Here is an 11587-nt window from a genome sequence, read left to right on the forward strand (position 1 = left end):
AGCAGACCTGAGACCAACCTGTGCCCTGAAAAGTCCTGTGGTTTTCCCCAGCCTGGAAGAACCCCATCTTGGCTGAAAGCAGGCCTGTCCAACAGTCCTGAAACCTCAGGCTAGCTGCAGAGCTGGGCATGCGTCTCTCTCTTCACCGAGGCTGGAATATCCCTCAAGTTTGAGGGGAGGTGCCTCCTCCATTTCAATTTTCCTTTCTTCCGAATGGATGGTGTGCAGAACTTCCCAGCAGGCCAAGGCGTTTGACTGAGGCCCAAGATGCAGAATGAGGCCCAGCCTTCACCTGAGATGATGTGCTCCCCTCACACAAAGATCAGCAGTCCGGTGATACATGGTCCCCTCTGCATCCTCCTACAGCGTTCTGGTTCCTGGCTGGGCCTGGGTTCTATCTGGGGAGCAACCTATGAAGTCAGGCTCTGAGAGCAGGAAAATCTGGCTTGTTCCTGCCCGCTGCCTGGGCCACTGTGAGGGATCTCCAACAGGAAAAAGCACCAAACCATGCCTGCTCTGCTTTTCCTGGCTGAACAGCTGGAGGAATATGCCTCCACAAGCCAGCAGCTTGGGTCCCTAGCTCCTAGGTGAGGCCCAGACAGAGAGGCATAGGCACAGAAGGGAAAGGGGGGAAGAATCCATCCAGGGCAGAGGAGAAACACAGCAAACAGTGGTGGGATTTAAAGAACTGTTTATTGCTCTGTAACTTCGTCGGGAAGCTGTTAACAAGACCCATGACAGCCAAGGGCCAGGTATGCATCTAGATCAGCTAGATTCACGTGTCCACCTCCTGATCCATATAAACTTGGCGCTCGGGGGCCCTGTGCAGTCAAAGGCAGGCATCCTGGCAAACTGGTTAAATCTCAACAAGGAGAAATGATGCCGCAGATCATTTCCACCTCCCCAAATCCCATGTCCTAGATAATAAAGGAAAATACCACAAGTACTGCTCCAAAATAAAACCTGCCCTGGTCCCTTATGTCTGACTGAGGAGCCAGGAGCACCGAGGCTCTGCAGAAGCCAGGAACCCAGCACCAGAAGGCACCAGTCCCTCCCTCACTGTTCAGTGACCTCCCCAAAGGAGCCCCCAGCCCCAAGGGTGCACTCCGGCCACACTGCAGGAAGGCCGAGGCAGGGAGCCAAGCCTAAGGGAGCCCAGGGTTTCCAATCGGAGCTGTAGTTGGTCCTGCTGGGTATGGCGGAGCCCCAGCAGCTGTGGCCCTCACAGATTCTTCTGGAAGACCCGGTGCAGGCTCTGGGCCAGGACGTCAGTCTCCTCATAGCCCTCACAGCTTTGCTGCCAGCTCTCTGGCACCTGTTCCATGCCATAGTAGGCGCCAGCAATGGCCCCGGCCATGGTGGCAATGGTGTCTGTGTCCCCACCAAGTGAGATGGAATAGATGAGAGTCCTCTGGAGGCTGTTGAAGGCAGAGGGGATCTCGGGGTCGGGCTCCATGCAGTGCAGGAAGCAATAGATGGCGGTGGGCACAGATTCAAAGGCAGCAATGCCATTCCCTGTGGGGAAGCCAGATTATGGGAACTCGAGCCACCCCCCTTCCCAAGCCCCACATGTCCCCAGGCTTCCTGCCACCTGCCACAAGTCAACACTCTCAGCTTCAAGTTGGGCTGCGATTAAGAGCACAGGCTCTGGAGTTAGGCTACGTGGGTTCAAATCCTGGCTCGCCCACCTATTGGCTGTGTGATTCCTGTATCTTGGGTTCAGCTCCTCGTGTAGACAGTGAATAAAGTTAGGAATTTTCGCAGGGCTGGTGTGAGGGTGAAATGACATCCTAGAGGTAAAGCATTCTGCATAGTGCCCAGAACACAGTAAAAGTACTGTATGAATAAACATCAGTTATCACCATTAACTGTAAAAAACTAGTGGCCGGCTGCCATCTCTGGGATGTTTATCTTTAAGGCTAAGGGTACTGTCATCCTAGAACAAGAAGGCGCTGTGCTTGCAGCCTGCCAAGGACCCTACGGAACATGGCTCTGCTGTCTCAGCAACCCTGGCAAAGGTGTGACGGCGGCAGGCGTGACTCCAGGCACCCCTCCCACTCCTGAGCCCAAGTCTGACCCTGAAGGATGACGGGTGGGGGACTACACACCTAGCTTGGACACCACCTCCTCTCTGGTCACTGAGTCCTGCTCTAGAAGCTCCCCAATCTTCTTCAGTCGGCTGGAGTACGGACGCTCCTCCATGCCCAACCTGTGGGTTGGGGGCGAGATTTCAGGGAGGTCGGAGCCAGCAGGGTGGAGAAGGCAGGAGGGGGAAGGGCTGCATGGGAGGGCGAGGCAGGGACGTGGGCATCTGACACTTAGGCACGGGTGTCAGGGCAAGAAGTGGGAAGGGAGAGGTGTGAGCCGCCCAGTTTGTTCTCTGGGACCCAGAGAGCCCTGAGGCACAGCCAAGGCAAAGGGCTTCTTCCCACCCCTCCTTAGGGCCTGCAATTAAAGAAGGAAGGTTTCAGCTTGAGGCAGGGCCACCCCACCAGCATGCACATGCACAGACGCGCCTCCAGCCCGCATACTCACTCCCGGGCATCTGACACGGACTGGGCATCACTCTCCAGCTCCTCCATGTGGCCCAGGAGTTGTTCAAGGAAGTGCTCACTGGACGACTCACCCTGCAAAGCCAGGTGCACAGCCAGGGCCTGCAGGATGGCACCGTTGTAACCCAGGGAGGAGGCGTGTGTCAGCTGGGCTGAGAGCCGGGCAAACTAGGGCAAAAGTGAGGGAGGCAAAGACCTGCTGTCACAGCACCCAAGCTGCAGGGGAGGGAGAACGAGAGTGTCCAGAAGCCAGCCAGCCCTACCTACCTTCTGCACATCCTGGACACTGCTATAGGCCAGGGAGATGCCGGCCACCCGCATGGCGCCCCCGTTGCCATAGGAGCCTTTGCCATTAAACTGGGCGCGGGCAGGCTCAAAGACATCACGGCACTTGGGGCTCAGGAGCTTCCTAAAGACGGTGATCACTCCAGCACCATAACCCCGGTCAGGGTCTTTCTTGTACTCCTGAGCAAACCTAGGGGAGAGAAGGGGACAGCGTAATAATCTAAGAGATGCCTGCCAGGGTTGGGAGAGAAGAAACCTGGCTGGTTTGGGAAAAGAGGAATCCTTGGGGACCTCAGGAGCCTGTGCCAGCGGTGCTGTCACTTCTAGCTTGGGAAGCTGCAGCTGCCCTAGGGAGAGTGTCCTGCGGCAGGGTGTGCGGGGAGGGTGTCCCGGCATGCACGATGTCATTGCTCTGGTCAAGGGGTGCAATAACTCTGCCCACCTGGTTTGCTTCACCCCAGGACCACTGCCCTCACCTGTGAGCCATGTCCATCTCGTCGAAGGCCTCCTTGGCCAGCAGGGACTGCACCAGCGCCCTGGCCATGGCTGTGTCGTCTGTGTAGCACAGTGCTTCTGCAGGGACAGGGCGGGGGGCGGAGATCGAGTTGCAGGGCTCGAGGGTGGCGGCTTTGGCCTCCTGTTCATTCCTTTAATCTACTACTTCCAGAAGGCCTCAAGTCAGCCTCTCACTCCCATCCAGTTTCCAGGGCTCTGCATCAGTCACATGTCCTGCTGATTTCTGGAGGAAAACCTTCCACCCCTTCTGGCTGCCATCACTGCATCTCTAGTCTTAATGGACCTGCTTTGGGCCTCTCAAATCTCCTGCATATTCCCCACCCTCCAGCCCAACCTATATGTGCAGACAGAAAAAGAGTAGAATATCACTTTCCTCGTCTCACTCTCCTGCTCGAATGGCTGTCTGTTGCCTTCAGGATGAGGTCCAAACTCACTGCCTTGGCCATTTGAAGCCCGCCCTTCCTCACCCATTTTATATCCCATTGCTCCTCTCCACGTCCTCAGAACCAATCCTGGAGCCTGGGTCAAGTCCTTCCCAGCTGGGGCTGCTCCCCCGCTCCCCCCCAGCCCTGTCTCCTTCCTCTGGGTGCCCGAGTCTACTGTTCTGGCACTTGTAACACACACCACTAGTTATGTGGTAGCTTCTCAAATAGGCTATAAGCCAGCTAGGGCCAAGGACTTGGTTTTATCTGAAGAAGAGACAGTTACAGAGAACAAAGCAGGCTCCCTAGTGAGCCAGCCCCTTCTTATTCCTCACATCTGTCCTCTGCCCTCGCCCCCCATCCCCGCCCTGCTCTGTGTATCCCAAGCCCCAACCCTGCCTTCTCCTCCCCTTTCACTCTCAGGAGTCCCCACCCCCTACTTCACCAGGAAGAGAGGCTCACAGGCACCTACTCACAGCCACACTCTCCAGTCTGTCCTCAGAGGGACTGGTCCCTTGTGAAGTGCCCCCCACAGCCCAGTTCCCCAGGGACCTTGCCCTTCGTCTCCTCAACTCCTCCCTCTGTGATACAGCAGCACCCAGTCTCCCTTTGATCGGTCCCTGCACCCTGCTTTCCCCCAGGGAATCACTTCTCTCCCACTCCCAGTCCAGATGATAGGGGATGAAGCCAGTGCCACCTCCAGCCCAGCAAAACAGCAGTCCGTTCCCTGTTTCAGGGATGGACGGGTGACCTAAGCCAGGCCACTGAGACTCCATCAGAGACCTCTGCTGGTGCCACTGCGAAGAGAAACTTCCTCTGCTGGCGATGCTGAGCTGCGAGCTGCTGAGGGCCACCCCGTGGGAAGGGTCTGCCAGAGTGAAGCCCACCCAGAAGAAAGCAGATCTGAATAAGAAGAGGAACTGAGTCTTGAGGAGATGGCTTGATTTAGCTCTGCTTAAAGCCAGAGCTGCCCTGGACTTCTCAGTGATGCCAGCCAATGCATTCTCTTTTTTTTTTTTTTAGATGTTGGGGGTAGGAGTTTATTAATTTATTTATTTTTGCTGTGTTGGGTCTTCGTTTCTGTGCGAGGGCTTTCCCTAGTTGTGGCAAGCGGGGGCCACTCTTCATCGTGGCCTCTCTTGTTGCGGAGCACAGGCTCCAGATGCGCAGGCTCAGTAGTTGTGGCTCACGGGCCTAGCTGCTCTGCGGCATGTGGGATCCTCCCAGACCAGGGCTTGAACCTGTGTCCCCTGCATTAGCAGGCAGATTCTCAACCACTGTGCCACCAGGGAAGCCTGCATTCTCTTTTTGCTCAGGCCATTTTGAGTTGGGTTTTCTGCCATTGCACCCAAAGGGTCCTAAAATCTCAACCTAAAATGTCTTCCCCTCATCTTAACATCAAACCAAAAATGAAATTATGAACTGTCCCCCCCATCCTGTCTTCACCTCAGCCACAGCTCATCTCTCTCCTTCCCTTCATACCAAACATACTCTATTTTCTCCTTTTCCATTTCCTCCTAAACCCACTGAAATCTAACTTCCAGGGTTCAACTGAAAAAAAGCATTTTCTACTGAAAATGCTTTTCTAAGTCTAGACTTCCCCTCACTTAACCTCTTTGTAGCCTCACACCAGTAACCAGTGTCTTCATCTTGAAATTCTTTTCTTGAGTTTTGTTGTTACCCATCTCCCCTGCTTCTCCTCCTATAAACTGTTTCCTTCTCTAGCTCCTTTTCCTCCTCCAGGGTTCCGGGTGTGGCCCCTTTTTCTTACTATTCTACATGCTCTCCAAGAAGAATCATCCTCAGCCATGATACTGCGCTGAGATCTGGGTGATGAGTTGACTGCACAGGGAGGGAGAGGCAGAGGGGAGAGAGCTTTATAGGCAAAGGGACAGCAGTACATGCAAAGGCCTGAGCTAGAGGAGGCACGAAGTGAGAGGAAGTGCAGCGCAGACATCAAGGCCAAGGGTGGTATAAGGTGAAACTGGAGACGCAGGCGAGGGCCGGCCACGTAGGCAACATTAAGGAGTTTGGCTGTCCTAAGGGTAATGGAAAATTACTGCAGAGATTCACGAGGGGAGGCCGCGATAAGATCTGCTTTCAGAAGTGCCCTCCAGCTGCGTGGAGATGAACTGGTGGCCCACTGATTCGGGAGATCCGGGTAAAACGCGTAAAATGGGTAAAATCGGCAGGGACTTAAGTATTGGACTAGGCGCAATCTAGGCGTGGCTTGCACGGCTGCGAGGTCTGTGTAGCCAAGCCCCGGGCTGGCGAACGTTCGGGGCGAGACGTGTAAAGACTGGGCTCGGATTTGGACAAGCTGAATCCGAGGTGCCCGCGGGTCGTGCAGATCGGGCCCCTCCGGGCGCTGTCCCCTCCCTGCCCGAGTCCCTCGCGGCTCCCCGGTGCCCAGTGCGCCCGGCCCCGCCCACCTGTCCGCGCGCTCCCCGGCGAGCCGGGGTCCGGCTCCAGGTCCTGGACCCGACGCAGGACTGATGTCAGGTCGACGGTGTCGCGCGCCTCGTAGACGGCGCCCACGCAGTCTCCGAGCAGCGCGCCCGCCAGGCAGCCTCGGAAGCGGGAGAGGGAGCGGGCCGCCCCAGCCCTTCCGCAGCCCGCCGCCGTCATCACCGCCGCCGCCGCCATCCGCGCGGACCAGCCGCCACTTCCGGTGCGGCCCGCGCGCGCACCACCGCGCGGCTTCCCCGGCCCCACAGCGCCGCCCCGCGGCCCGGAGTCGCAGCAGCCCCGCGGGTGACAAGGGGCGGTCCCGCAGCCCTCATTCGATTGGGCCCGGCCTCTGTATTTAGCCCGCGTTTTTCCCCCCGACCTGTAAATGGCGTCACAGCCGGGCGGGACGGCCACTAAAGGGTCCCCGAGGGCTGCACACTGAGCCAGACCTTCGGGCCACTGCCCCCCACGGTCGGCCAGCCGTGCCACAGCAGTCCCAGCTCGGGTCACTCAGTCCTGGGCGGCCACCCCCAAGCCCTCCCCCTGTCACCCTAGCCTCCTCTGGGCCTCCTGTAGTCGTCAAGAGGGCACGCAAGGGTCCAGCTGGGACAGAGCTGGTTAGAGGTCACGGCGCTGGAGTCCAGGGTGCTGGCCTAGCCCAGAGAAGGGCATGGGGCTGGGAACATGGAGCTTGAGGGATGATGTTCCCATCTTTGTTCCTCCGTGCACAGGAAAGCCAAGAGCCCTCTCCCCGCTGGCTACATGCAGGGGTAGCAAAGAACCGTCTGGACTGAGAACCCACGACCTTTATTATATTCGTTCTCTCCACTGCCTGCCTTCTTTCATTTTTCCACCAGCCTTCCCCTCCTCCCTCAGCCCCCTCGCTAGGTTAGCTCCAGCTGGCAGGTTTTGAGTGGACTCAGGGTGCGGTTTGTGGTGCGGGTGAAGGTGTCCACCTCCGGCACAAACTTCTCAGCCGGCATGGTCAGCTTCCGCCGGGTGTCCATGCACTTGGTGTCCAAGAGCATGGAGTTGGCCTTGCAGGCGATGTCAGCCTGCAGCCGGGTCAGATGCTGGTACAGGGCATCCAGGGTGTCCCTGGGGACGAGGGATTAACAACCCACCACCCCTGGCGTGAGGCTGGGAGGTCAGGGCTGAGCTCACCACCCTTGAGTCAGGGAGACAGCAGGGAAGCTGGCAGGCAGCAAGGGACCCCAATGGTGGGAGGTGTCTCCCCGCCCCTCCCGCCCACTCCCCAAACCTACTGTGCCTGTGCCAGCTTCTGCTTCAGGGCAGCAGTGGTTGTCTCTAACTGGTGAACCTCCTCAGTGAGGCCGTACTGTGCCTGGAGGCAGAGGGGCAGGTTGGGAGTCCAGGTCAGCCACACTGTCCTGCCCACGGGTCTGGGGGCTGCCCTGCGCCAGCACCCCTGCTCCACCAGGGAGTGAGTCATCCTGAGGAACCTTAGCCGGGGGCCCGTGCCCCACTGGGGTGCCCTCGTACCTGGTCCCTGCAGAGTTCCACGTTGGGCCGGTAGGTCCTGGTCTCTAGCCGGGTGTGGCATAGCTTCAGGTTCTGTAACTTTCTGCGCAGATCCTCCTCCAGATGCCGGATGTCCTCCTGCAGCTCGGCTATCTCCTCCAAGGTCTGCTGGGACAGAGTGACTGGTCTCCACCTGGTGCATCCAGTCCGGGGCTTCCTGGCAGGGCATCAGGCTCCTCATCCCACAGCAGGAAGTCCAGGCCCCAGGAGACCAAACGGAGAAGGCTCACATTCTTCTCTTGCCACTTGAGCTCACTGTACACTTTCTCCATCTCCCACAGCCGCTTCCTGAAGGCAAATTCCGTTGCAATCCTCTGGGCTTCCAGTTCGTTGTTGGTCTGAGGACAGAAAGGAGACAGGGCAAGCGGAGGGTATAAGCTCTGGCCGGCTGCGGATGTCGCTCAGGTGAGGGGTGGGATGCCACATGGCTGACGGGGAACAAAAGACAAGGGCTTGAGTGCATGCTGGGGCCATCTCTTAGCCATGGAGGATCGGGGTAGGAGGAGTGGTCAGTCACCTTGGCAATAGTTAGGGCGATGGCCTCCCTCAGCTCTATGGCCCCTTTCATCTCGGCCTCTGCTTGGTTCTTGTTGAAGTGACTGCAGTCATCCCACTGCTGGAGTGTGGTGGAGCTGCAGGTGGCAGGAAATAATCAGAGTATGGCCTCTGCGGGGAGGAAGAGAGACTGAATGAAATGCCCTTCTTACCCATTGGGGACACGTGTGGGATTAATCTTCAGAGAGATGTTCGGGGACTTGAGGTTGAGAGAGAAGCAGCCTCTGTCAATGTCCAGTGTCTCCATTTTGCCCCGATGGTCAGAGTCGAGCTGCTGTCGGACTTCCTGCAGGAGGCTGGGGACAGAACAGACTGGATCAGGAGCCATACCTCCAAGGCCCTGGGATGCAGCCCCCATGGTACTGAAGGGACAAGGAGGGATGGGAAAGCTGAGGTGACAATGGAGCTGCCGTTACAGCTGAGACAAATATGAGCACAGCTGGATGAGCTCCCCACAGACAAAATTATGGCACCAAGTGCTTGTACACACCCACAGGGCACAGTCCAGCAGCTACACTCACACGGCTCACACTCCCAGAAAGTCGGGGTGGTGGCACATGGGCTTCATCTCTCAGGCTTCCAATAAATTGATAATGGCTGCCTAGAGCAGGTGCATGAGAAGTATTCTGAGACCACATCCCAGGTGGTGCAAAAAGTGCTACGATCAGTGGGTGAGTGGTTTCTGCCATGGGCACAGCAGGGGCAGAAGGCGGCCTGAGAGCCAGTGGCTTGTAACCCACGATACACATGTTTTACATTTAAAACACAGCCTTCAAAGGCGGGTGAACATGCGAATGACATCTCTCTCTCTTACCAGAGCTTCTCAAAGGCCTGGCTGATCTTCTGTTGCAAGGCCTTCTTGGTGGCTTCAGTGACCTCTACCTCTTTGTGCAGCTCTTCCTCCACGGGGTCCTTCACCACATCAATGTCACGCCGACTCTCCCGCAGGGTCAGGCACTCAATCGCCACATCCAGAGGCAGGTTCTTGGCCTGCAGGTTTTGCTCTGCTGACTCTTTCATCTAGAAAAGAGAGGGCACAGGAGGCTGGTGGGGCCATCCGCTGGGAAGCAGCTCTCATCCCCACTTAGGCCAAGTGACTCAGATGGACATGCCACCAAACACCCTGACCGGGAAGAGGGGAGGGAGAGGGAGGTCCTTGCAGGAAGGGTCTCCTGGCACCCTGCCCTGGCTCCCTGCCTGTGTCAGGGCATCGATCTCAGCATCTAAATCCATCAGACACTTGTCCAGCATCTCCTTCCACCAGCTGACAGTATCAATCCTCTCTGCCAGTCGAGTCCTATTATCATGTTCGTCCCAAATGGTCTGGAAGAGACAGAGCCAGATAAAGAGGTTGTCGGGAGTTGGGGGCTATCCCTTTCCCACTCAACTGGGCTCTGGCCCCCAACCTGGTTGTTGGTCTCATTGCAGAGGACGCGGGCCTCCTGGCGGATCTGGTGTGAGGCATCTCGCTGCCGCTCAGCGTTAGTGGACAACAGGTAGCTGTTGGTGTGCCAGTCCGGCAACCGGAAGCGTGGACTGGGCTTGACACCCAGCGTGGTCATGGTGCAGAAGCCGAAGGCTCAGGTACCCCTGGCCTGTTCCAAGACAGCCACCAGGAGACCACTGAGGAAAGTCTCTCCTGGATCAAAGCCCCTCCAAAGGATGTGCTCCTGTCCGTTTTGCTCCAGGCCCCTTCCTGCTGGAAGCCTGCTTGGAAACAGCTCTCCCGACACTCAACTTCGTGTGAGGCATTAACTAAGTTTCCTCCCACCCATCCATCCACAGAGACAAACTGCTGGACCCTACATGTCCTGGAGCAGGTGCAACGGGATAATGGGGTTCCTCGGTGTGTGTGTGCGCGCGTGTGCATGTGCATGTGTGGTGCCAGGTGCTCGGCGGGGCTGGCGGAGGCGGGTGGGCAGGTAGCAGGAAAAATAGCCCTTAATCCAGTTTCCACCACTACTTCCAGTAACCAAGTCCTGTGGAACTTCCTTTGCTTTCCCTGCCCCAGCTTTGGACTAGGGCCCTGTGGGATCTAAGAGAAGAAGCCCTGTCGGCATCCAGAGAGGACCGGCTTGTTTCGAAGGGACTTCGAATTGGCACTAGGGAATTGGGGGTGGGAGGCTGGTCCCCTCCCCACCTGGGTCACATTCCCTCCCCCCGCTCTCTGCTGGAGGAGGAGGAGCGGGTGTGTGAGGGGCCCCAGCGGGAGAAGCTGCGGTCTGCCTAGTTCCCAGCCCAATCCTTCCCTTCCCCTCCCAGGATAATCATCTTCAGTTACCCCGGCGCAGAGAAAGGAGCGGGACGGGGTGAGCAACTCCCCACCCCTGTCCCCTCCTCCTCTCACCTTCCCAGCGCGCGCTTCCGCCTCCCTTCGCCGGCTCCTCTGTTAAGCGCCCCCGGTTGCTAGGCACCCCCCTTCCGCGCGCGGGTCACCACAGCCCGCGTTCAGCATGGTAACCGCCGGCCGGCGGCGGCGGCGGCGGCGGCGGCGGCGTTGTTGGGGCCCAGAGGTCTTCCGGGTAGGAAAGGGCCGGCGGCAGGGCTGGTGCTGCAAGATGGTGGGGAGGAGGAGAGCATCAGGATATCGTGTTCACTTCATTCACAAGTTAAAAATCTTTACTTTGATAAAGGTTACGCATCGACATGGCAAAAAAAAAAAAAAAAAAAGGTGCCATACATAGCCAAAGTAATCTCCCAGTCAGGCTCACTCTCCAGCAGGTATCCTTCCCAGAATGTGTATATACTTAACATTATTTACACACATTCTACTGATTCTGTCTTTCCCAATAATTTCATCATCTGCTTGACGGCATAGAAGGAATGATCATCGTAATTGGAGAGGGCACGTCTCTGGGAGAGGTAACAGGTATTAGAAGTAATGCTCAATATCCAACCATTTCTCTAAAAAGGAGAAGAAAAAAAAATTCAACCTTGCTAGTAGCGTTCTAGACATTGGAAGACGTTGACAGGTAATGTACATAACTAATAGGTGAGGTAGGCGTTACCCCCATTTTTGCCGGTAACTGAAGAGACTGGTAAGGATGGAAACCCAGATGCATCTGGTCCCCAGGTCTACCTTCTCTCCGTTACGACTCCGCACTGCCTCTAGTGGTGGCGCTGGACAACAAGAGGAAGGCGGGGATGCTATCCCCAGCTTGCCCGCCTGCTCTTCCCTGAGGGCTGTGCAGAAAAATCCTAGGAGATGGATTCTATGACCACCGTCGTCTTACAGGCGAGGAAACTGAGGCACAGAGAAGCGAG

General features: G+C 57.1%; 2 protein-coding genes across 3 annotated transcripts; both read right to left on the reverse strand.

The window, feature by feature from the left end:
- Positions 1–674: 674 nt before the first annotated feature.
- On the reverse strand, positions 675–6465 carry ADPRS (ADP-ribosylserine hydrolase). Its single transcript, XM_059047255.2, has 6 exons — positions 6208–6465; positions 3314–3410; positions 2820–3027; positions 2536–2720; positions 2109–2209; positions 675–1515 (listed from the first exon to the last, which is right to left on the reverse strand). Exons 1-6 carry the CDS (start codon positions 6419–6421, stop codon positions 1223–1225), a joined length of 1098 nt encoding a protein of 365 aa, XP_058903238.1. The 5' UTR covers positions 6422–6465; the 3' UTR covers positions 675–1222.
- Positions 6466–7014: 549 nt separating this feature from the next.
- TEKT2 (tektin 2) lies at positions 7015–10895 on the reverse strand. Of its 2 annotated transcripts, XM_067011624.1 has the most exons (10): positions 10671–10895; positions 9730–9918; positions 9521–9646; positions 9138–9343; positions 8476–8619; positions 8286–8400; positions 7999–8106; positions 7730–7873; positions 7492–7571; positions 7015–7324 (listed from the first exon to the last, which is right to left on the reverse strand). In XM_067011624.1, exons 2-10 carry the CDS (start codon positions 9883–9885, stop codon positions 7111–7113), a joined length of 1293 nt encoding a protein of 430 aa, XP_066867725.1. In that variant the 5' UTR covers positions 9886–9918; positions 10671–10895; the 3' UTR covers positions 7015–7110. The 2 variants fall into 2 exon arrangements, with proteins under 2 accessions (XP_066867725.1, XP_058903443.1); XM_059047460.2 differs by lacking the exon at positions 10671–10895 and having other exon boundaries at positions 9730–10089.
- Between the last annotated feature and the right edge of the window lie 692 nt (positions 10896–11587).

This window comes from Kogia breviceps, chromosome 1 (assembly GCF_026419965.1).
Source record: "Kogia breviceps isolate mKogBre1 chromosome 1, mKogBre1 haplotype 1, whole genome shotgun sequence".
NCBI lineage: Eukaryota > Metazoa > Chordata > Mammalia > Artiodactyla > Physeteridae > Kogia > Kogia breviceps.